Below are 25,045 nucleotides of genomic sequence, written 5' to 3' on the forward strand. Positions count from 1 at the left end.
TAGCCCCGGAGGATTTGTATGATTAGCCACGGTTCCCATTAAATCAGCAATTTCAAGCTGAACAATTGATTGTTACCTAGAATCAGCTACAATTTCCATTAAACATATGTTATTAGTGCTCTATGACTACACACACACGCACACACACACACACACACACACACACACAGGCACAGGCACGCAATATCATGTATTTTCTTAAGGAAAATAAAGAAAAAATGAAGTAAGATTTGCATAATGAAAAACATTAAAATGAATTTCAATCATCTTTTTGTAAGTATGCATATGCTGAAACTACTGTGTTGTTTATAAGCTAGATATTAAATTAACTTTCAGTGCTATTTCCCTGCTGTAAAATTGACCATTTAACATGGAAAAATTATTCTTGCTGGCAGGGAGCAGACTAATGACTTCGTAGACCTATTTTTGTCAACATGTTGATCCCTCACACCAAAATAATAAACTCTGATGCTCATTTCTTTCTCAGAACTGTAAGGATCACACAGGTGGCCCATACTGTGATAAATGTCTTCCTGGTTTCTATGGCGATCCTACTAAAGGAACCTCTGAAGACTGTCAACCCTGTGCCTGTCCACTCAATATCCCATCCAATAAGTAAGTAACAAACTTAGCCCATGAATAAGTTCAGCATCCATTTCTGCAAGTACACTTTTCATAGCAAATATACACTTCCTCTTATCTCATGTAAATAAATAATAAACAGACATGAATTTTTTTCAGGAAAATTATATGAATTTTTTCAAACCTAAGATATTTAAAACTATGAGGATTTCTAAGAATTTGTAATTTTTTTAGCTCTAGTTTTGGTGATTTAATTTCTAAGAGTAGAACTCAAATAGAATTTCTACACCAATTCCAAAGAACATAAATATTTTATACAAACACATACATGTGCATGCATGTACACACCTACACACAGACACATACCCATCTTCATACCTTAATAAAAGGATACAAATACAGCTAATTTGGGTTCTACCCATATACTATTTTTTTGTGAATCTTGGGCAAGTCATAAACCTCTCAAAAAGTAAAATGAAGGGACTGATTTAACTGACTTTTAAGCACCCATTCTATCCCTTCTTTTTAGAAAAATTCGTTGTTCACCTAGAACAACCACATCTTAGAGCAGATTTAAAAAAACAAATAACAACAAGAAAGAACACTTGACTTCCTCATTTCCTTACCTTTTAGGGGAATGCTATATCCGGCTGCTTGAATTCACATTCCATCAGGGCAGCCTCTCTCAGTAAACAGCTAAGCACACCCCAACCAAAAATGTTGTTTTGTTTTTAAATTGGGATACTTTCTTTTTTTTTTTTTTTTTTGAGACAGAGTCTCGCTCTGTTGCCCAGGCTAGAGTGCAGTGGTGCAATCTTGGCTCACTGCAAGCTCTGCCTCCCGGGTTCAAGCCATTCTCCTGCCTCAGCTGGACTACAGGCTGTGTTGAATAAAAATCAACAATTTTTGCACTGTGACAACACTGACAGAGCAAAAATTTTCAATGATCTTTAAGGGAAATCTGTCAGCTATAGTCTTTTAATGTGTAGATGTGATCAAGTAGGTCATACTTCAAACTCTTACCCAGAATGCACCTAATTAAAATGGTCTTTTGTTAGATTCGATGAATAATATAAGCTAAAGACTTTGAGATAATTCTAACATTAAGTTTAAATGTTCTCCTTGGAACTGTGCTTCCTACTGTTAATCCACATGAAATGCTTATCCTCCCAATGACCTTCTTTACTCAGAATTTTTTTACCTTACTCATTGTTTGGAAAAGAAAAGAAAGCACTACTATTTAATAAAAGCAGACTACTATATTCTAGGCCAAACACTATATTTGGTATTATTTCACCTTCAACTATAACTCAGTAAGGTATATATTATTATCCTCATTGTATAGATTAAGAAATGAAGGCCATTAGTAGAAAAATGGCATTATGGTGCCAATTCTAGAGACAGACTCTTTGGTTTAAATGCTGGGTTCCATACTTGCCAGCTGTGCAACTTTAGGCAAGTCACTGAAACTCTCTGTGCCTCAATTCTGTCATCATTAGTTATAATAATAGGACTCTCATAGGATTGATATAGGAAAGACATAATTAAAATGTGTAAACCACCTAAACTGTGACTGGATATGATGAACCCAATCTAAGAGCTGATTGTTATTAACCTGCTCAGTCATAAAGCATTAAAGTATCAGAGTTGGAATTTTAGTTTTAAAATCCATGTGCTTTCAAAATCTCTATGGTCTACAATGAAGACTTCTTTAAAAAAAAACACACACTGCATTTTAAGTGATAACACTAAAAGCAATAATTAATTCATTGGATAAGTCAACTTATCTAGCAAAGTTTTGAGAAAATAAGACATTGGTTTAATGCAGGGGTCCTCAACCATCTATGGCCTGTTAGGAACCGGGCTGCTTAGCAGGAAGTGAGTGGTGGGCATTACCATCTGAGCTCTGCCTCCTAACAGATCAGGCAGGCATTAGATTCTCATAGAAGCTCGAACCCTATTGCAAACTGCACCTGCGAGGGATCGAGGTGGCATGCCTCTTATGAGAGTCTAACTAATGCCTGATGATCTGACGTGGAACAGTTTTATCCCAAAACTCCTCCCCTGTGTCTGTGGAAAAATTGTCTCCAACAAAACGAGTACCAGGTGCCAAAAATGTTGGGGACCACTGGTTAATGTATATTAGTGATCAGAACATTTCCAGGGCTTAAGGCATGAGCCTGAATGGGCTCAAAACTGAAGATTCTTTAACAACCAAGGATGTTAGAGAAGGAAGGAGACAAGAGAGAAACCTATTGAAAAATAATTAATATAGGAGAACCAATGAAATATATTCCTTCATAATTAAAGGCTACTCAAGCGTATGATAGTCATAACATGACACAAAACCTGCACTCTGGTATATATGCGAAGGGTTAGATCACCCAATACTCATTTGCTATGGCTGAATGGCATTCTCTTAACCATCCTCATTTACATGAAACTCATTGTTCATGACTAACTTGCATTTGAGGAAAGCAGAAGGATTGCGTCTGGCCACTTGTGTTGCATCTCCTTCTCAGCCAAGGTGTCACGAGCATTAGCACCACTATCAATCCAGCAGAGCTGGCTGCCCATTGCACCGTGTGAATTCCAGCTGAATACATATTAGAATTATATAATTGATTGAGTATGTAAACCCTATGGATTTACCCTCAAGTCTGACCAACATTACTATAAATGCAGAGGAAACATTAGGGAGATAATTTTGCTTGGATAATTATAGGCATTCATGACCCATTGTTGTCTATTTATTTGTTGTGCGTTTACTTGGATAATGGGTTCTAATTGTTGTTCTTGAAAAAGAAAGAAAGTCTGCAAGCATTAAAACACAATCCATCAGTGCCAAAGGGATTGGGGTTCCAGTGTGCAATAATGTTATTTCCTAAAAGATGTGTATTCTAATTTGGTATAATTACGTTGATCCTGATTTTTAAAAATGCATATAACACAGTGATAATAATACCAGTAACACCAAGTATTTAATGATTCTTTCGTTTTCAAAATGCTTTCAGAGTAATTAATGATTATTAGTAAATATTAATAATTACCAAATTATCAAATATTAATATTATAAAATATTAAAATTAGCAAATTATTAATAATAATTTTACTTTTAGTAGTAGAATTGGGACTAGAATAGCAATCTATTTTAAATTCCAGCTTTCAATGTGGTATTTTAACAAGTAGAGAGGGCAGTGATAATTCACTTAGTTTATAAATCCTAGAAGTTTTGTTGAGAGGATTATAATGTCTTTCACATTTAAAACAATTTTACATTTAAAACAACTAGAAAATTATCATAGTTTAGCTGCACAACTGTGATGAGAAAAATCCATTTTCATCTAACAACCTGAAATGTTTTAAAAAAAACATCGCTAAACAAGACACTTAATGACCTAGGGAAACTATCCTTTTTAAAAATATTTTATAAAAAACATTACTGTTATAATGTGAGCTAGAAACTCTGAGATATGAATTGAATATTTGCATATAATCCTGAAGACAGGATTTTAATTTCCACAGGTTATTCAGAGAAAAAAAAAAAGGGGAGCTAAAGGTTGCCGCAACCTTCATGAGAAGTCTAAAGCTTAGTGATAGTTTTACCTTAGTGATTTATCTATTTAATCCCTGGTCATAAATCTTATAGATCACAAGCATTTTGGCTTCAAATTCCTTAGATAATATTGCTAAATAAATCAAATATGTAAGAAGATAGAGATAGATTGGTATAATTATTATGATGTATGAATACAGAGAAGCATATAATATTTAAATTATACATATATATCAACTTCATCAGCTATTTACAGTGATCACTGTGCTTGGCCTTCTCATCTTGTTGATGTATATATTCTAGCTATAGATTGTAACTAGGCAGTAAAATTTATCTGGAGAGAAAAAAATAACAATGTAACTATTTCAAATGTTTATATTCATTAATTTCTGGCATCACATAGCTTATAGGTTAAATAAAATATGAAAGACGTGAATCTCTGCCTTTGAATACTTAGGATGTGTTTGAATATATAATATTATTAAAGTTGTTATAGATTTTCATCAGTTATATAATAAAATATATTATTGGCACAAGGCTGGACAGAGACAGGCCCTCAATAAGTTCTGTCTACTAATATCATTGTAAATACTACTGGTTTGTGTGGGTCAGGAATGCTAAATTTTAAGTTTTTGAAAGAATGAAACTCAAATTTGAGTTGACCTTTGGGCTCACTCAAGAGATCGTATTGAATGCACATTGTTAAAATTAGTATAGAGAAATATATTCCAAGACAATAGGTAAATTTAAGGAAACATTCAATTCAACCATATTCTCTAGAAAATTGAGAATGCTCTAGATGTTTTAGTGCTCTTTCCTACACATTGTTTTATGTCCACATGGGAGATTATGATGGGTCTTCCTGGTTCCATATACCAAAGGAAAAAACTAAAGTTCAGAGAAATTAAGTGCCTTGATAGTGATTATACAGCTTGCTTGTGGCAGAACCAATATTGGAACTCATATATTTTGACTCACCTCTCTGTGCTTCTTCCAATGGGGCTACAGTAATAGAAACAATTACAGAAACATTGAAAAGATGCAAAAAAAAAAATCAATAGAATTTAATGTCAGACAAACTGTAAATGTTCACTGTAAAAATCAGTAAATCTTCACTGTTTGGCAAGAGTTATGTTAACTGTGCTACACAGTTACAGTTATATTAACAGCTACGTTAATATAACGGGCTAGAGCAGGATGAGAAAACTGAAGATTTAATTCTTTAACTATTAACTAAATACTTTTAACGTTAAATCAATATATCTTAATTTGTCTAAAAATTTGTAAAAAAAAGGCAAAGTTTTTTTAAAAATTAATAAATTGTATCTATAATTTATTATGGCACTATGCTTTCATACTTTTTCAGTATAAAAGGGTTTATCAAGTCAATCACATTATTCCATTTTGCAGAATGGGAAACAGGTTTAGAGAAATATATCGTTCAAAGACATACTTAGAAAATAAATCAAGTCTAATTAAAAAATGCAATTGTGGAGATTAAATCAGATTTCATAGTACTTAAAGGTAATTAAAGAAATAAGTGTTTGCTGAATGATTCTCCCGAGAATAAGTAGGAGAGATCATTGAAGAAGAAGAAACTTCAGAAATTTATGACGCTAACACCAAAATCATGAAGTCAATGAATTTTTTCTTTTTCTCCTCTTCCTCTCAGTCCCTGCCCCTTTTCAGTTATGTGTGAATGTTCTCATTACCCTCATCTCCAGCTTCTCCACTGACATTGTGTAGCCACTCAAAATGGTTTCTCTTTTCCTACCCAACTCTTCAAGATAATAATTAGTTGAAAGGAGTCCTGATCCCCTGTTGTGTGTGCAAATACAGAACATGCCCTGATTTTCTAACCCTAATGATGGAAGTTTTAATTTTATACCCATGATTAAAGGAGTGCTTGTTTTATATCACATACAATCCCAAGAAGCAATTCATTATATTTTATTTCAAATGCATGACAGTTAAAGACACACAAAATATTCTCACACATTGACTTAATATGTGTTTAATTTTATTTTAGAGTATTGGATTAACTCTCTGTGGGAGCATTTTACGTTAGAACTGAATTTCAGGACCCACAGGAGAAGTTTCCCTAATGTCTGATAATCAGGAATTGTTGAGCTTCTATTGACCAATTGTTTTGCTTTTGGCTTCTGGCTGCCCTGAATCATTTACCTGTTGATTGTTCCCTTTTGCATTAGCTGTGAAAAACCTCAAAGCCAAATGTTGATCCACCATTATCAAATGAACATACGTTATAACATGCATTTTGAATTCTAAATACACCCTTGAGTTTATCTTTTTTTTAGTATTTTTTTCTCTTTAACCTTGCTTTATTCTTAATGCACATATTTTGACAGATAGAATTAAATTCTTTTTAGAACAAGGTTAATTGTTTCTGTATGCATTCACATACATAAACATATATAGATTGACATAGTCACATGTATACACATGTATGTGCACATATATATGCATACATATATACATGCTTATAAGTAGATCATTATAAAAATAAAAGTATATATTCAGCCATTAAGAGAGATTATTTTCATGTCCAGCTTTTTATTGGTTATCCCAATAACAGCTTCCCTTCCTCCCCTATTTGTGGAAAGTGCCTGCTGCTGTTGGCTTTCTTGTGTTTCCTGTGGCATGGTTTGGATAATCCAGGATGAAGAACATTTTCTGCTGGTGTGGACCTAGCCAAATAGAGTTAAATGACATAATCTTGGAATCACTTGAGGTCAATGCTGATCTCACAATTTCCTCTTTGTGTCACGGAACAATTAGCTTCATGTCTTGGCCAAAATCAGTGCTAAGTCACTGCATTTGCCAATGCAAATTCTGTAGACATTTTTTATTGTGCATGTTTATTTCTCACTCTAATTTTATTTTTGTTGTTGAATGCCATCTTCTGCCGTAGCTGTAACTGCAATTACAGCAATAAGAGAGTGAATCTTCAGTTTATGTTGTTGAAAGAATATCAAAGCACAAATGCAGATATATTTTATGAGAAAGTTTTATTTGGATGCATTATGTCGAGTATCTATATTACTAGAAACTTAAACTTACTTAATTCTTACCAGTAGGTTTCAGTGACAATTGGTTATAGGAAGAAGAGAATATCACATTAAGAATCTAAAATCCTAGATCCCATACTAAATTCTCCTGGAAATTTTGTATATGACCTTGGTTAAGAAAAACTGTGCCTGCCCCAACCAGCTCTTAGGATTTTGTGAAAATGTGATAAAATTGTAAAAGTATTCTGAACTGTAAGGAACTAGTCAAATCTAACATTTTTATTGCCTAATTTTTTCTTGAAAAAGTGTTGATTTTTGTCAGTGAGCACCTTTTATTTATGTTGGTTTTAACTGACATGTGAATGTATTTAAGAATCTGAAATCTATTTTATGAATAGCTTTAAAGTGTCAAGGCCAGGTGCAATGGCTCATGCCTGTAATCCTAGCACTTTGGGAGGCCAACGCAGGTGGATCACTTGCGGTCAGGAGTTCAAGACCAGCCTGGCCAATATGGTGAGACCCCATTTCTACTAAAAATAACAAAAATGGGCCGGGCCTGGTAGCACCTGCCTGCAATCCCAGCTACTCAGGAGGCTGAGACACGAGAATCGCTTGAACCCAGTAGGCAGTGGTTTCAGTGAGCCAAGATCGTGCCACTGCACTCCAGCCTGGGCAACAGAGCAAAACTCTGTCTCAAATAAAATAAAATATTTTTTGAAAATGTCAGAAGCCTTGTCAACCACCATGGACAAGAGTTATGATAAACTGATTTAGGATTATAAAAAATAATTGGTATGGTTTTCTTTCAATCAGTGCAGTCCCACAGAGGTGGGAAACCCAGTGCTTCTGGTTGGAGTCAGTTTCTCAGTAGATGATGAGATAGTTACAGAATGCCAATTTTCAAAGAAGACATATATATGCTACAGAGATTGGTCAAAATGCAGTTCTCACTTTTATGTCTGAAAACAGTAACAGCAAATCACCGGATGTGGATGAGAGGAAATCCTTTTTTTTTTTTATTTTAACCTGTGCATCTTCAGTGCAATCGCAATCCTGTCAAGAAAATCACCCATAGTGAACTGTCTTTGGGTCATGCGTAGCAAAGTACAGGATGCTTTATAAAAGGAGGTTCTTTACTCGCAGTGCACACGCTGGGTATGTCTTGTCTGCTGTTCATGACAGCTACCAGAACTCCTTAATGTGGAATCTTTGATCCAGGTAATATTTATAAATTCAAAGCATCCCAGACCAGGCTTTATCTCCTTGACCCAGCAGATTCATTTAGACTTTCCACTGAGTTGAAATGTTTAAAATGATAGACTTACCTGGTCCTAATATCTTGCTAGTATCCCAAAAATAGGAAGAACTATTAAATCTTTACAGAACTATCCTGAGTTAAGCCAGAGAAATACTATTCAGAAATAGTGTTCATGATCTGATCTGCACCAAAGTTAAGAAAGTATTTCAAAGTAATTCAAGTGTCAGGAGCAGGATGAAATCAGGACTTGCAATGTTTAATTTGTTGTTATTTCTTTAATTCATTTAGCCATCAAGCAAGTCTCTATTGAATTGCCCTGTCATATATAATAGAAAATAAATCTACTTAGGGAAAACATAATAAGAGAAAGATTAATTGAGGGCATTTCCCTTTAAAACGGTAGCGCAGTAGACCTTACAGAATTCAAAATGGTTGATGGCCATTCAGAGAGCCAGTCGAGGACCGCGTTACCGTGTGTCAATCTTGGGGTAGGGGTTCATGTATGAGAGGTGCCTCTCACAAGGCAAAGAAGCATGGCTGGAGTGAAACATGTTGCTGAAGGCTAAAGCTAGCACTTGAGTTCTCTGTTGGTTCTTCATCTGGTGTTCAGATCTATTACTTCAGACCCAAATTAGAAATATGTGCAAAGAGAGAAGTGAACTCTGAAACATGCCAGAAGGTATGAGATGGCAAGGTTGCTTTTGTTTGGTTAGGATTATGATAAGTTTAGGCAGAATATGCACACTCGATCTCTTCTGAAAGCTTTCCTGAGGATTCCATCAGTGTGAGGGCATACCTGCAAGGAAGCACATGCCGCAGCCTGCAAACAGGCACGCCCCACTATGGCAGTAGCTGAAGAAGGAAGCACTGCCACCACCACTACCACATACTGAGATTTCCAAAATCACTAACAAATTTCTCCAGGCTGCTTCAAATTCAGAGGGATTTGGCTACAGAAGAAAGTATGTGAGGCTGCCTATGTGCCAGGCCTGGAGGAATTTCTAAAAAGCAGCTATACATTTCCACTTGTTACTGATGATCACGACCCAGAGCAGTCGAAAGTCAGTTAATAACATGTCACAGGGATACTGCTCTCCACTGGGCTATATTCACGTCTGCAGAAATAGCAATATCATTTCACCCTCCATTGGCCAGACCCAAATCTCCGTCTCTGGGGCAAGAATGACCAGCCTGTACTCTTTTGTCAGAGCAGTGGTGGAGACAGAGAAATGAGAAAATGCTAATGACTTTGTGTATGTCCTTCTTCCTTGTCCCTGTTTTCCACAACAACATCAACATAGCTTTAGCCCAATGTGCCATTTAGACCGGAGTCTTGGATTGATCTGTGATGGATGCGCTGTTGGGTACACAGGACCACGCTGTGAGAGGTAAGCGTGTACTACACTGTCTTGCAAAATGATTTCTACCTTGGGAGTTATAAAACCACAGATACAATCATCCTTTGCATCATCCTTTGGAGAAAAATGGCCACACTCAATGAGGTGAAATAAAGTTTCTCAACACACTTGTCAAACAAATGCATTATATTTTTGTAATTTATTTATTTTTCAGAAATTGCTTCATAAATCTTCATTCACTCAGAGAATATCTGATTAATGTTTTAATCTTAAAGGTTAAGTATTAACCTACAATCTTTGTAGAAAGTATTGCTCAAGTGGAAAGTCATGCACTTTAAGATTTATCTTACTGTCTGTGTAGGCACCATTTATTTTTCATAATTAGCTTTTTGTCCTTAAAATGTAGTTTAAATGCATAGTTCATAGTTCAGCAAGTGGTTCATAATTTACTTTAAAAATACTTGAAAATAGAAACAAAATGTGATTTATTATCATGATTTATATCCTCTTCTAATTACTCCTAAACCAGTATTTTAATTCCTGTTGATTTTACTGGGTTGCTTTGCAGCGGAAACAAGAGTATTATTTTATGGAATTTGTGTGATTATATTTCCTCCTGAAATGTTTTTGAAGAAATAATTCTTCTATATATTCAGCCTCAGCATAAAAATGATACAAACTTCCCCCTTGACATCATTGCCAAAAACAAAAACCTCCCTCTGGTTTCAGCACTGGAAATAGTCCCTGCTGCTACCCTTCCTGGGAGGGAGGGGTGCAAAGGAAATGACCTGCTTTCAGTCATCATCACTGAGGCTAACCCTGAAGAGGGCTGTTTCTGCCCATCTTTTCCTGTCATCTTGGCAGCTATCACCCCTGTTTCAACCAGGATGCATAAAATTAATGAAGCAGGAGCCTATCACCCAGAGAGAATTTAGCTAGCAACTAGCAGTCTGTGGACAAGTGCCAATGACAGTTCCTAGCAGCAACAAGTACTATTTGTGAGTATGGAAGCATCTGTAAATTAGGAATGGAAGAAAAAAAAATGAAACAAGCAGCATTTATTTGCAATCAAGAAACTAGATATCTTTAATTGTGTGTGTGTGTCTGTGTGTGTGTTTAAAGAAAGGCATGTGCATATTACTTACTATAATAGGAGAACATATCATTGCCAAGACAGATTTACATCAAGTGCCTAAACCCCCCAGTTCACTACAGGCAACCTTTTTTTAGCAACTGGAAAATGACAGCTGCTCTGTCATACAAGGCTATTAAATCCACTTATCTAGGTGAGCATAATCTCTGATGTATTTATATTGCTTTGCTTTATGTACTATACTCCCTATACATGTTAGACAATAGTTTCTGAACCATCTATAATTTAAAACCCTACATTTTATTTAACAAACATCTGTTTAGCAACTACCATGTGCTGGGTACAGGGCTAGACATTGGATAGAAATGGATGCATTTTGCCATCCTTGCCCTCAGCACCTCACATCTTTCTTTAATGCGAGTGAGGATGGTTGCTTGTATTCTTGGGAGAATTCTATTTGAATAGGAAAAATCACCAAGGAGAGGAATACCTGACAGAAAGTATGATTTCCTGTCTAAAATCTATATTAATCTGATTCAGAAGATGGCAACATGCATATGCAGTGTAATGAATGGCATATCTTATCTCCAGCTCAAGTTTTTCCACAGTTGATACCATATTTTTCTAGCCAGAATTTAGATTAGGGTTTTCCAGGAATATTTAAGATTTATAATTTCGTTGTATTTATGTAAGCCAAAAGAACCCCTTAGATAGATCTAAAATATGAGGGAAACATTTTTTGTCTGAGATGTGCCTGTTGAAGTAGAAGAGAGGGAAGATAAGGGTCAGGGTAAGGAGGAGATATTGGTTGCATTAAAAATCTTGTAATCAAAACCATTCTGTAAGTGATTTGTGTGATCAGCTTATGCACATCATCTAAATAAGACTAGAATTTAAAAACTAAAGCAACATTTCCCAAATTGTAGATGTTCCTGGAATAAAGAATTCTGTGATCACATAAGTTTGGGAAGCATCCATTTGCATGTTAAAAGTTCTGGCATGTCCTACAGTGTGTAATGAAGAAATCTGTTCAATTTGTTTAGCTCAGCATTTCCTAAACTTATGCGGCCATAAACCCTCTGCTTTAACTATATAGCAAGAATATATCTCAGACTACAGCTCAGGTGGGACAAGAGTTATAACTTTATAGTCTTTATCACAATTTAATTTCTATTTTGAGACCCCTTGCTCTGTATGTGGGACCTGTGAGGTCTTAGAAACATAATCTGAGCCCGTTTCAAGTTGTTTTCTTCTCCTCTCTCCCAGCTTGAATCAAAGTTCTATTAAGCTTACCTAGTAGCAAAGGCCTTATATGCAAGGGTAGAGGGGAGGGTATAATGTCTGTGTGTATGTGTTGAGCAAGGGGACATGTGATAGGGCCAGCCAGTACTGAGTATTTCACCCAAGCATGTTTCTGCTGACCTATCCCTTTTTCTCTGTCCTCCTAATTACCTTTCCTTTCAGGTCTAGAAAGTCTCTCAACTACTTTCATTCCATTCTTGGAGGCACAGGAATCATTCAGCTTCTTTCATTCCATGCTAAGACCCACCAACATCTCTGCCATCATCATTTTTCCATCTGCCTTTCCAACTCCATCCCATTTTCTATTTGAAAAAGGAAGAGCTATGTTTGTGGAACTGGTGGCTTTCAGGACTTGGGGTCTGGCAGATTCCTATGTCTCTGGCTTTTGCCCTGTCAAATCCCTTCATTCAAACATGTAGCACAAGATGGCCTTGCTTCTTGAATCGAGGGGGTGAAGAAAAACAGTGAACAGGGGAATGGCCAAACAAGATACAACAAAACATGGAATGGTATTCTGTCACAAGTAGAACACTAGTTACAGCTTGGAAAACATTCACTTAGGGCCAAAACACCACTATTTTTGAGGTATCACTGCTTTGCTGGGGAATGATTTAAACAAAGGAAAAAGAAGAGTCAGAGAGTGAGGGGAGAAGGTATTCATGATGATACCTTTGCTAAGATTCTAGACTTTTATCATCTGGACAAGAGGAGAACAAAAATAACAAAGAGACAGAATCTTGAAGGGCTAAAAGGGATTAAGTAAGCATAGGAGTATCAAGAGCAATTAAAAAGACTATTGAGCTAAAAGTGAGTTAAATGCTGAGGATACCTGCCTGATTGGACACTAAGTTACTTTCAAAATAAGTTTGTAACCTCAGCAACATGTCATACATTATGGAGAAGGCATTTCAAAAAGACAGGCAAGTTCATCTGGTGGATTCTATAGGACAACATGAAACTTGATGGAATACATAGACTTCTCAAGCCCTCCCCGCTCCCCAGCTGGCAAATTTTTAACAACTCCTCCTTAAGTGATGAGAGAGGGGTCAAAAGCCAGGACTAATCTCACAATTGCCTCTGAAAATGTGGAAGGTATTTGAATCTGATTGCTTAATATTTTGAAAATTCATCTACAGTTTTATCCTCAAGATTCATACTAGATATCAAAGAAATTCCTTTTGGCTTCTTAAATTTCAGTTCCAAAATCCCATTTAGATTTTGTCTGCTTCAGAATGTCTGAATTCGAGTGGAGTCTAATCACCCTTCTGATTACTATGCTCATGAGACCTTCTATTCACTTCTGAGTCTCCTTGTGCCTTTGGGTCCTGAATGCAGAGCATGGGCTACAGAAATAACAGAGGAGGGGCAGTTATACCTACTCGTAGTACCGTTAGCAAAACTGTGAGTCCAATTGAGGTGTCAAGAGGCCACTCATATGTGGTTGTGCAGTTTGTACACTGCACAAAGGCACTTAGGGAAGGCGGAGATTGAGGGTTTGAATCCAGTTTGCCCTATTCTTTTCCATGAAGTCCCTGGGTGTCTACTCTCTTTACTTTTTCTGCATATGTCTAGAGAAGACACTTTCTTCCAACTTGCAAAAGGCACCATTTGAGCAGGGAAACACCCTCAGTCTTTTGCTGATTATGTCAAATGGGAGGAAGTAAGAACACAGCGTTACAGCCACGCCTCTTTACACAGCAGCCACCCTCTTCTGTGCCTTTGCCAATACTGTTCCCTCTGCCTGGAAGATTGCAGCCCTTTCACTCCTCCAGCCGAGACTAACTAATCCCTGTTTAGCTCCCAAAAGTCAGCACTATCATCCTGAAAATGTCCTTGATTAGGCCTAATCTGAGTTGGTTGCCCTTTTCTGTGCTGCCATAATAGCATTTGCATATCTCCAGTTGTTCTACTGCTACATTTTAAAATGTGTGTTCATTCTCCATGGGCTGTAGTATGAAGACTGTACCTTATTTGTATTAGTGCCGTGTAAAAGTGCTCAGCTGATTTTTTTTTAATGGGGTGGGAGAACCAAGAGCTTTTCTAATTTGCTTGGCTAGATTAAGCTAGCATTATATTGTTTCATTGTTTTCAGTGTATAGATAATAGAAATGTCAGCCATGATTTTAGCCAAAAGTTGCTGAAAAAATGATGGGGCAGAATGAGATAAAAGTCTCATCAGTGCAGTTGCTTTCTTCTCATTGTTGCTTCTCTGCACGTCCTCTCTTTTTCTACCTCTCCCTCTCTCTCTCTTCCTCTCTCCCTCCCTCCCTCTAACATTGTTCCTAAATTATCAATAGCAGCAAGCGTAACAAATAACTGCATGTGTTATCTGGAGTCTTATTTACATTTAAACGGTCCTTTTTCAAAATATTGCAATTTGATTTGAAAAAGTTAACAGATGTGGAAAGGAACAATGCCTTTGTTATGTCAAGATGTCCGTTTCTAGCAAAGCATTCATTCAATAAACTATTTTTTAAAATGCACTCATTCTGCCTTGCATATGAAAATGAGAGGGCTTGACATTTCACATTACAATTATTTTTGGTGGAGTGAAAAACCAAAGGACTGTGATTTAAACTAATTTTAATTAGGTGAATCCAACTTGATCAGACTCTAACACACTATTTTTATTAATAAAAGTTATATGATTAGCCATATTATATTCTCTGACCCTCAAATTACTTTTTAATTCCTAATGGAACACCTTCAGAAATCTCTAATACTGTTCTCTGTATCCCATACACCAGTAATGTGCTGAAGTGTTGCAGAAAATAGTCCCGCTTTCAGTAACATAGCATATGAATTTTCTATCACGTGCATTCACAAATTTTCCTTACATGTCCTGCAAGAAAAAATAAATAAAAGACAGATGCTTCTTTAGTTATTCTATTTAATTATAGCTATTTTCCTCCTGAAATGAGTTTTTTTTTATTATGGAGAATTTCAGTCTTATTAATTGCTATCTAAGTTAAGAAAAATTCCCAGATTTCGTTATATAAAGCCATCTCTCCGAAGGGCAATAAGTCATCTTGAGGAAACTGAGCTGAAAATAATAGGTTTTTGTTTGCTGTGATAACGATCATGGTATATCCTTATTCCAGCGGCACAAAGTCACTCTCTTCGTGGTAAACGAAATGAGATGTGAATATATGTGGATGTGATCATAAGCTCTGAATATTAAATAAGACAAGAAGAATCAGGTTAAAATTCAAAATAATCTTCTTCTTATCTTTATCAAATGCCTCTCTTGAAGGGATTTTGGGGGAATTTTATGCACTCAAATTTTATTGCATATTTTATAATAGAGAATCAATGAACAATTATATCTGTGGTTGGCAATATTCTTCTAAGCAGTATTTATACAACTCCTAAGTGTATAAAATCTTTTGTGAATATAAGTAATTTCATTTTAAAAATTATGATAAAAGATCAAATCTATGAATTATAGTACCTAAGTACCTACACATTTTCTAGAAAACTTAGAATCATCAATGTATCTGCACCAAATTAACGACTCTGCCCCAGAACTGTGATTTGTTAAAGTACTCTCAATATAATGTACTGGATTTAAACCATTTTTATTTCAAATGGTAGAGAGCCTTTCTCTAAATAATGACTGCATATCTGTGAGTAGATGAGCGTAAAAGTGGTGTACTACTGAGGAAATTATATTCTCCCACATTGTTTTTGATCCCCTTCAATTTTGACACTTGCTGCAAAAGACTTTATCTTGATAAGATGGCAAAGATAACAGAGCTAGCCTGACCGTAAGATTCAGATGCTCTGTTCCGTTTCTCCTTTGGCAAATGTGGCTTAGTATAAAGTGTGAGCAAATGTCATTGAAAGAGAAGACAGAGCAGAATATAAATAGGCGCTGCCTATAAGGACGTTTCTGCACACCTGTAGCAGTAAGTTGCATTTTAAAACATAACATTTAGGTCAGAGAAAATTTGCTGCTATGGTTTTTAAAAATCTTCTTTGCCATGCCCTATAAACAAACTTTTGTTTTTCCAATAATATGTAAATAGTTTTTGGTAAGAAAGAAAGAGAGAAAGAAAGAGAAAGAAAGAGAGAGAGAGAGAGAGAGAGAGAAAGAGAAAGAGGAAGGAAGGAAGGAAGGCAGGAAGGAAGGGAGGAAGGAAGGAAGGAGGGAGGGAGGGAGAGAAGGAGGGAGGGAGGAAGGAAGGAAGGAAGGAATAGAGAGAGAGAAAGAAAGAAAGAAAGGGAGAAAGACCTGGAGTTTGCTAATAGAGTTGGCAGGCACAGTTCAGTATCACCTTATGGCATATTCCCATAATATGCAGGCATGCTTTCTCAGACTTCCCTTTAGTAAAGCCTTCAATGAAAATTTGCCTCTGAATTCATATGCAAATACATACAAATAGATTATTAATTCAGATATACCCACAGCTCCCACCCAATTAATAAGAATCTTCTGAGTCACAGTTTCTAGTTAATAAATTCTGAACTCTTATTACTGAATTTCCTTGCGAGCCTGTTTCCTCATAACAAGTTCTGGCTGCAACAACAACAAAAAATGTGAATCTTACATATTTGTAGAGAAAATAACCAATTGGAGTAGAGACATATGATGTGTTGTACTACAAAGGCTTTCCAACATGGACCTGCATTCCTCCAGAGTGCCAGCAGCAGATTCTTATTATGCTTTGGTCTCATTTTCAGTGTCAGTGACAAGATTATATATTTTTTGGGGGCTGAAATCTAATTACTAGTGGGCTGGCAGGATATCATCTTGTATCTACACTGCAGTTGTAGAAAAATATTTTTTTAATCACTTTTGCGTTTGAGAAAAGGAACACTTAAAAGGAAAATCCATCATCCTGGGAAAAGGGGAGAATGAAAAATATGTAAACATTGCCCCAACTGAGGTCCCCCCAAAGGCTCACTGATGAAATTTCTTGCCTTAGGTGTGCAGAAGGCTATTTTGGACAACCCTCTGTACCTGGAGGATCATGTCAGCCATGCCAATGCAATGACAACCTTGACTTCTCCATCCCTGGAAGCTGTGACAGCTTGTCTGGCTCCTGTCTGATATGTAAAGCAGGTACAACAGGCCGGTACTGTGAGCTCTGTGCTGATGGATATTTTGGAGACGCAGTTGATGCAAAGAACTGTCGGCGTAAGTCCTGAACTATTGATGCCCCTGACAGAATTGATGTATTGTACCTCAAAGTAGCTGATGAGTTCTTGAGTGTGGATTGAAGAGTAGGAAATTATGTGGAATACATGGTTGATAGATGCACAGAATATACAGTCTGCATATTCCAGAACATTTCCTTGTACTAACTAATAGAGTAAATCCTTTTAAAATTGCTGTGGTATTGAAGCATCACTGTTTTCCAAATGATAAACATGTTTTTATTTACATGCAGAAGGAAGATTTTTTTAATGAACTTATGTCCACAGCAGGAAAGAAGAATTTGCATATTAGATAGACACCATATATCCTTTTTTTTTGTTTATCTCAATTCTAATCACTTGCTTTAAATAATTTTTTCTGCCCATGATATTTCAGTAGTGGCCATCAGAAGGTGTTAATCAGTTATGCTTTCATATGTTAACTTTACAGTGTCATATTTTGTAATAGGTATAAAATTCTGCCAATATTTTCACACATGGGCATTTGTCATTGTTGAATGATTAACCTCATTTTAGTTTCATAATAGTCATTTAAGGACTATTTCTAGAATGCTCTTTCAGTGTTTTCCTTCCACAAAATTAGCTACTCTAGGGCTTCATCCATGTTAGTATAATACATTTCTCCTCTCTTTACCTTTTTAGCTGTATTAATACTACATAGAATTTCCAAATCCTTAATGTCAGTGGGATTATAATATGAAGGCGGATCTTGTTGCAGAAGATCAAATAGAATGTGAATCCAGTGTTAGCATTTGGCCATCATCAGCTTCATCTACTATCATAATGTTTAAGCAGAGTAGGTTATGAGACCAGCCTATCCATTCACTTCTGTCAAATTTATGTGAGAGACTCTTCCCATTATTCAGGTGGGTCCCAGGACATGCAGAATTGTAGAAACCACTGTAAATGTAGCCTATCATCAACTCTACTGTAAGCAGAGTACAAAGACCCAGTAGGGTACCCTATTTCATTAAGAAATGTGTCTCTCTCATCACAGGTTTAGAAGATGAGTTCTAGCTTTTTGTTATTTAATAATGATAATTTGTTGAATCAAAACCAAATCACTCTCTGGACCAACTGGCACCTGTTAATATAACCTGTAAATTTATCTTTTTTTAAAGCAAAATTCACAACAGCTCAGTGCCTTTAAACACTGGATTCTTGACAAATGGGCAAAATCATAGACAGCCTAAGAAATTCTTCCTTTCCCACAGGTCTTCTAGGATCTACATTTTCTAGCTGTGTGCTCCTGAGCAAGACATTTGACCTCCTTGAGACACAGTTTTCTAGTCTACTAAGAGAGTCGTGAATTTTCTGTGGGGACTAAAGGATTTGGCACATAGAGGGTATCCAGTGAGTTCCCAAGTCCTGGAGATGCTCACATATGGTAGCTGTCTTTGGTAGCAGTGCTCATAGTAGCTGTGCATATCAGTTGTTCACCAGTGAATTCTAAGGCTAAGTTAGTCATTTACTGACATTTTATCCTGTCTTCCAATAACCCCTACCCCCATAAAGTTAGGGATATTATTCCACTTGTTTTATTATGGTAAACTAGGGATCCGTGGCATGAAGTCTTAAGAACATAAAAAAGAATGTGAGAATAAAAACATTTTGACCATTACCAGTTTCCATACTACTTGCCGTGAGTATAGATGTGATTATAATTTTTAATGCTTTTTGCCATATAATCACAATTAAAATTATAAGAAGCACATTTATTACTTATTTTTATAACTTTTCATGGATACAATATCACTTCTATGCATAGGTGGTAAAACCTCAAGGAAAGAAAGTTCATGAAAATACATTATTTTTGTTACCTATAGATTTGTTCAAGAAAAGCACACCACTACAAAGAAATATATTTTGCATTTTAAATTTGTGTATATTGTTGGTGTCATATTTTTCCATTAAAATGACACTTTAGCAAAACTTTATGTTGCTTTGTTATTTTTAAGATAACATTAATTTATTACCATCATATTTATGGTAAATTTAACTTTGTAGTTTACACGCTAAGAAAAAGTGACTTCTAAAGAATAAATAATTTGATATTTTTAAAATGTATATATGATATGCATAAGAAACTTTCATAAAATAATAAAAGTATATACAAATTCAATAAATCAGATGAAAATGGATATTTAAAGGAAAAATTTTCAGCCTTTCCTTATATTTCAGCTATAGACTATCCATAGGCTCTTTCAGTTTCTCAATGGCCCTTATTCTAGTATCCCCTTGGCAGACACTGAAGACGAACTTTGCTGGAAAATAAATCAAGCAGTTTTTAGAAAAGCAGTTGTTTGGTTGTTTATTTGTTTGTTTTTTAAAAGGAGAACCTAGAGACAGGAGAATAAAATATTAGCATAGGCTGATAGAGTACCTGTTTATAACATAATTTTAAGTTGTGTTCAAATCAAAGTATTCAGAAATTTAACAAAATCATCTATGAGTAGCCTAAGTTCCCATGCCATCTCCTCCTTGTATTTTTATTCTGATATAAATGCAATTATATGTACCATTAAAAATATAGGGTACATAGTAAACAATTAATTTCTATTTGTGAAAAGGCCACTTAAGCTTTAGACTCATTTACTCTACATTTTAGAATAAACTCACACAGCTTTATAACAAAGCAAAAAAGACAAAAGATTACCTAAATTAAATATGTTTTCTATGTTTGGAGATAGCATATAAACTGTAAAATAAAAGTGATTCTTAAATGTTATAATGCTATAGTCTTAAGATACTTGAAATGATGTTTTTGTTGTCTTTTGAACTTTTGAATCTTAAAAAAGGCATAAATATTTATTTCACCGCAAACCGTTTTTTAAACTTAACACAAAACTGGCACATAGTAAATCATTAAATCAAAAAAAGTAACTAAATTTTTCTAGATTAATAGTAACATTAAAATTATGCCAGGGTGCTATTAATTTTGATAATTCCACAAAATTATTTTAGTTCTAAAGTCAGTATGCATTACTTACAATGGGATAATAGTATTTTAAGTGTTACCCTGATGTATCTGTAGAGAACTAAAACAGCATTACACCTTGAGTCAAGAACTCCAAGTTCCCGTCACGTCCTGGACTCACCTATATGACACAACAGGCATGTGGACTTGTATAAGCTATGGCTTCTTTGAATTTCAGTGTCTTCATGCTCAAAATTGGAATGATGATGATGACATTAATATTTTAATGGCATATGATGAGCTAGACATGGTGCTAAAGCCTTTACGTGAATTATCTCTACAGCTTGTAGAGTTGTTATAGGGATTAAATGATAGAATGCTTAACAGGGCACTTAGCAAATCAGAAAACATTCTGTTACTGAACTTAGGTGTCCATGTTACCATGTGGGGTATATTATTATTTAACAAGCCTATTAAGACTATTAGAAAGTTTTCCTGACCACAGGTCTCTCTTCTTTTTGCAGCCTGTCGCTGTAATGCCAGTGGCTCTTTCTCTGAGGTTTGCCACAGTCAAACTGGACAGTGTGAGTGCAGAGCCAACGTGCAGGGTCAGAGATGTGACAAATGCAAGGTAAGGAGTAGAGGCTGACCCATAAATTACTTTCTCCTTGCAGATTTTCACTGGCTTTTCATGACATGTTTTGTATACCTTCGTATATTAAAAGGAAGGTTTGGGATTATCTAATTCTCCAATTGAAATGACTGTGATCAGTGAAAAGTTTTTTTCAAACTAGAACAAAATTAATTGTACATTACCATTTGACCTTAAACATTTTTTTTTTGGCAGTGAATGTGTATTATATTCACTTTAATTCAGACATTTCTGAAACAAATAGCAGGTAAATTTAATCTTAATCTGTGGAGAGACTCTTTCCTTTGCCTTTACATTTTTGGCAGAATAAAGTGTTACTCTTGGGGCTGGGTGTGATGGCTCACGCCTGTAATCCCAGCACTTTGGGAGGCCAAGGCAGGTGGATCACGAGGTCAGGAGTTCAAGAACAGCCTGGCCAAGATGGAGAAACACCGTCTGTGCTAAAAACTACGAAAATTAGCCAGGCATAGTGGCAGGTGCCTGTAATCCCAGCTACTCAGGAGGCTGAGGCAGGAGAATCGCTTGAACCTGCGTGGCAGAGGTTGCAGTGAGCCAAGATCATGCCACTGCACTCCAGCCTGGACGACCGAGTGAGACTCTGTCTCAAAAAACAAAACAAACCAAAATGTTACTCCCTTTTCTTTTCAGCAAACACCTTCTTCTAGTTCCATCATTTAAAAGCTACTTCCTGTGAGCAGTCTACCTAATAGAAGTTTCAGTAGAGAAGTTAATCCAGATATTTTTAAAGATGCATTATTTTGCTAAAACAAAATATTCAATTAAAATAGAGCATGTTGTTCTCAGTCCCTGAACATACCGATTGCCCTGCTTTCAGTACGGCAAGCAACTTCAGATTCCTCCATGAGGGCGGACAGATTTGCTCTAGCACTTTCACAAAAGTACATTATATTTGTGATAAAGACAGTTAAGCAGAAGCAAGCATTTCTCCCATGTCAAACTGGCCTTACTGTAGGAAGTTTGAAAATATCGTCTGCTTCTGTCTCTTGAATAATATCATTGCTCTGTTTTGTTTTTATTTTATTTTATGGTTGGTTTTTAAAGCCCCATATGTGGCGGGATCCAGAGAAGCGATTCTGTGTGCTATGTGACTGCGATCCCATTGGCTCTGTGTCACCGCAATGTGATATCACAGGAAGATGTGTCTGTAAATCAGGCTTCGTAGGGAAACAGTGCAACCTCGGCAGGCAGGTGCACCAACAGGAGGAGCAGCCGCGGAGAGCGCAACGGGTGCTGGGTTCTCCTCAGAGGTGGGCTATCGGCAGCTCCAGCGGGTGCCCTCGGGGAGCCTATCGGGCCCCAGCTCCGGTAATCCCAGAGGCGCTGCATGGCTCATGCCTCCGCATGTTGTGTTCTGTGTGCTGTGGCTGAAGTTCCCTGGTGGCATTTTACCAAATAACAGTTGCTAAGTGTGCAAATTGCAAATGCAAAAATTAGACAATTCCTAATTAAACCCTTGCCCTTTTAAAAATAACCATCCATATGCTTTAAAAAGCATATTCAAGTTCATAGGGTCATAAAACTTTCAATTAACCAAACTTTCAATTAACCATGAATATGTAGAAATCAAATAAAAATCTACTTGAGAGAACCTATAATCTTAAAAATGGAAGAGACTTCAGGCATCCTTTGGAGAAAGCTTTTATAAGTGAACAAATGAAGGAAAATCTAGCAGAGAAATTGATTTTTCCAAGAAAACTCAGCCCATTTATCAGGCATGTCATCATAATTAAGAATTTTGTTAATTTCCACATCAATTGTGCTTATGTGTACAACAAACACAAGAAACACATTTTCACACACTATAAATGGACAAATACCAAAAACGGGGAAAGTTGTTTCTAATTACAAAAGTGTGGTTCTCACATCACAGGACAAAACAAAACAAATGCTGGGGAAGAAGGAAGAGAGGGAGGGGGGGAAGAAGGAAGAGAGGGAGGGAGGGAAGAAGAGGTCCCAGGCTGAGCTGCAGAAGAGTAGGAGACAAGACTTACCAGTATAGAGTCAGGACCTGTAGGGAATTGAGGATAGGGCATAGAAGAAGGAGAGAGGGAAATAAAAAGTAAAGAAGAAGAAGTGAAAAACAATTCATGGTTTTATTTCTTGGCTCATTATCACACATTTTTTAAACAACAAATTTTGATGTCAGACTGCCTTAGATCAAATCCTGGCCTCATTACTTCCTAGCTATAAATTCCTTGAATCTTTCTATAATTCAGCTTCTTCATCTGTAGTAAGATCCACTTCAGAGGGTTTATGTCTGCTTACATACTCCAAGAAGCAAATGCCAAGAGGTTTCCTGGGGGAGAGGCCAATGAAGCATAAAGTGGGAGACAGCATAGACTTCTGCTGCAATGGGGTTCTGACTCCCGGGAAAACACAGAAAGAAAGACTGGGTAGGAAAAGCCTTGTTTTGTGCATTTTGTCAAATCTTAAATTCTTGGCCAAGCCAATGGGATATACCCAAGCAAATTTTACCCACTAAAGGAATCCTGAATTGGTCAGGGAGGTTCTAGTATCTTACTGTAATCAGCCTGAGAGAAGGATACTCTTGTGGAAGCTCATCTTAATTCGTTCAGAGTGCTATAAGAGCATAACATAGACTAAGTGGCATGTAAACAGCGGAAATTCATTTCTCACAATTCTGGAGGCTGCGAAGTACAAGATGCAGGTGCTGGCAGATTTCCTGTCTGGTGAGGGCCCTCCTTCTCTAGACAGTCATTTACCCACTGGAACCTCACATGGTGGAGGAACCTCTCTGAGGCCTCTTTTATAAGTGCAGTGATCCCATTCATGAGAGCTCCGTTCTCATGACCTGATCACCTCCCAAAGGCCCCACCTCCTGTCTATACCACCACCTTGAGGGTTAAGATTTCTACATATGAATTTGGGGGGACATAAATATTCAGTCCATTACAGAGCACCTCTGGTGGATCCAAAAGACAAGAAACTGGAGGCTTTCAGTCAGTAAAATTCTGCACTGTTGGTTGTCTTTCAGGTAGATCAGATGAGGCGCCTCCAAGGCTGTCTCAGAGTAGCAGTGAGAACAGTGCATCAGGCAGGAGCACAGAGAGTTTTTAGTAAATGTTAGGCCTGATTACTATTATTATTACCAGTGTTGTTAAATGAAGAAATGTTTAAAATAATTTTTTTCAAAAACAAATGCATACATTTACAATAAAAGAAAAAGATAATAACTGATTAAAATGTCTCCAAAATATAAATTTAGCAGAAAGTCAACATTCATTCAAGCCCTACATATCTTACAGTACTATTGTATGAAGCAGAGTTTTGTCCTGAGACTATTTTTTCCTCTGCAGCAGTATGTGTGAGAGCTAAGAGCTCAGACTTGGGAGCCAACCTAGCTGATCTGGAATCTTGACTCCACAACTGGTTAGCTCATGACCTTAGGCAATTTACTTAACCTTTCTGTGCCTCAGTTTCACCACTCAATAAAAAAGTGGTGAGAATGACAACTGTCTGCCAGGGTTGTCCTGAGGAGTAAATGAGTACATATTTGTAAAGAGTTTAGATTTGTAAAGGGCTTAGAATTGTGCTTTGCAGAAAGGAAGCACAATATATGAATGCTAGTTCTTATTATCCCGAGAGAGACACATTTATGGGAACCTATCCAATTTCTCACTGGGTCTGGATAGACACTCTCTCCCATATTTATTTTACCTCATTAATCTCAATTACTGACCACGAATGTCTGCTCCTTAAGTTTGTTTACTAGTGGGGTTTTCTTTAGCCTTTGAAATAAATTTTTGAACAAATTTGTAAACATTTTATTACTGAAATTTGGTAGTATTTATTTTGCTACAACTTAGCCTTTAAAGCTACATTATTTAAATATTTAAAAAGTGAGTTAGAGCCGTTTCTTCTTGTATATTTCCTTACATAATCGACTTTGGAATTTTTAAAATGATAGCTATAATTTGGAATTTCATTTGATATTTGATTGATTTAAAGGGGTGTACACACACCCCTTTAATAAGTAAATCAATATGAGAGTGTGGATATATAGATGTAAATATATATGAGTATATGTATATATATATGCGTGGGTATATATATGTGTTTATACATATATCGGCATAGATATATGAGTGAAGACAAT

The 25,045-nt window shown here is 36.3% G+C and overlaps 1 protein-coding gene across 2 annotated transcripts in view; it reads left to right on the forward strand.

Annotated features, from left to right (window-relative positions):
- Positions 1 to 25,045, forward strand: part of LAMA2 (laminin subunit alpha 2) — a 648,749-nt gene that overhangs the window by 393,471 nt on the left and 230,233 nt on the right. For both annotated transcript variants that reach the window (XM_054490395.2, XM_054490396.2), the window contains exons 17-20: positions 488 to 615; positions 9,727 to 9,813; positions 17,107 to 17,318; positions 20,780 to 20,886. In XM_054490395.2, coding sequence (XP_054346370.2) covers positions 488 to 615; positions 9,727 to 9,813; positions 17,107 to 17,318; positions 20,780 to 20,886 — 534 coding nt within the window. The remainder of the gene's footprint in view (positions 1 to 487; positions 616 to 9,726; positions 9,814 to 17,106; positions 17,319 to 20,779; positions 20,887 to 25,045) is intronic.

Source organism: Pongo pygmaeus, chromosome 5 (genome assembly GCF_028885625.2).
Source record: "Pongo pygmaeus isolate AG05252 chromosome 5, NHGRI_mPonPyg2-v2.0_pri, whole genome shotgun sequence".
Taxonomy (NCBI): Eukaryota; Metazoa; Chordata; class Mammalia; order Primates; family Hominidae; genus Pongo; species Pongo pygmaeus.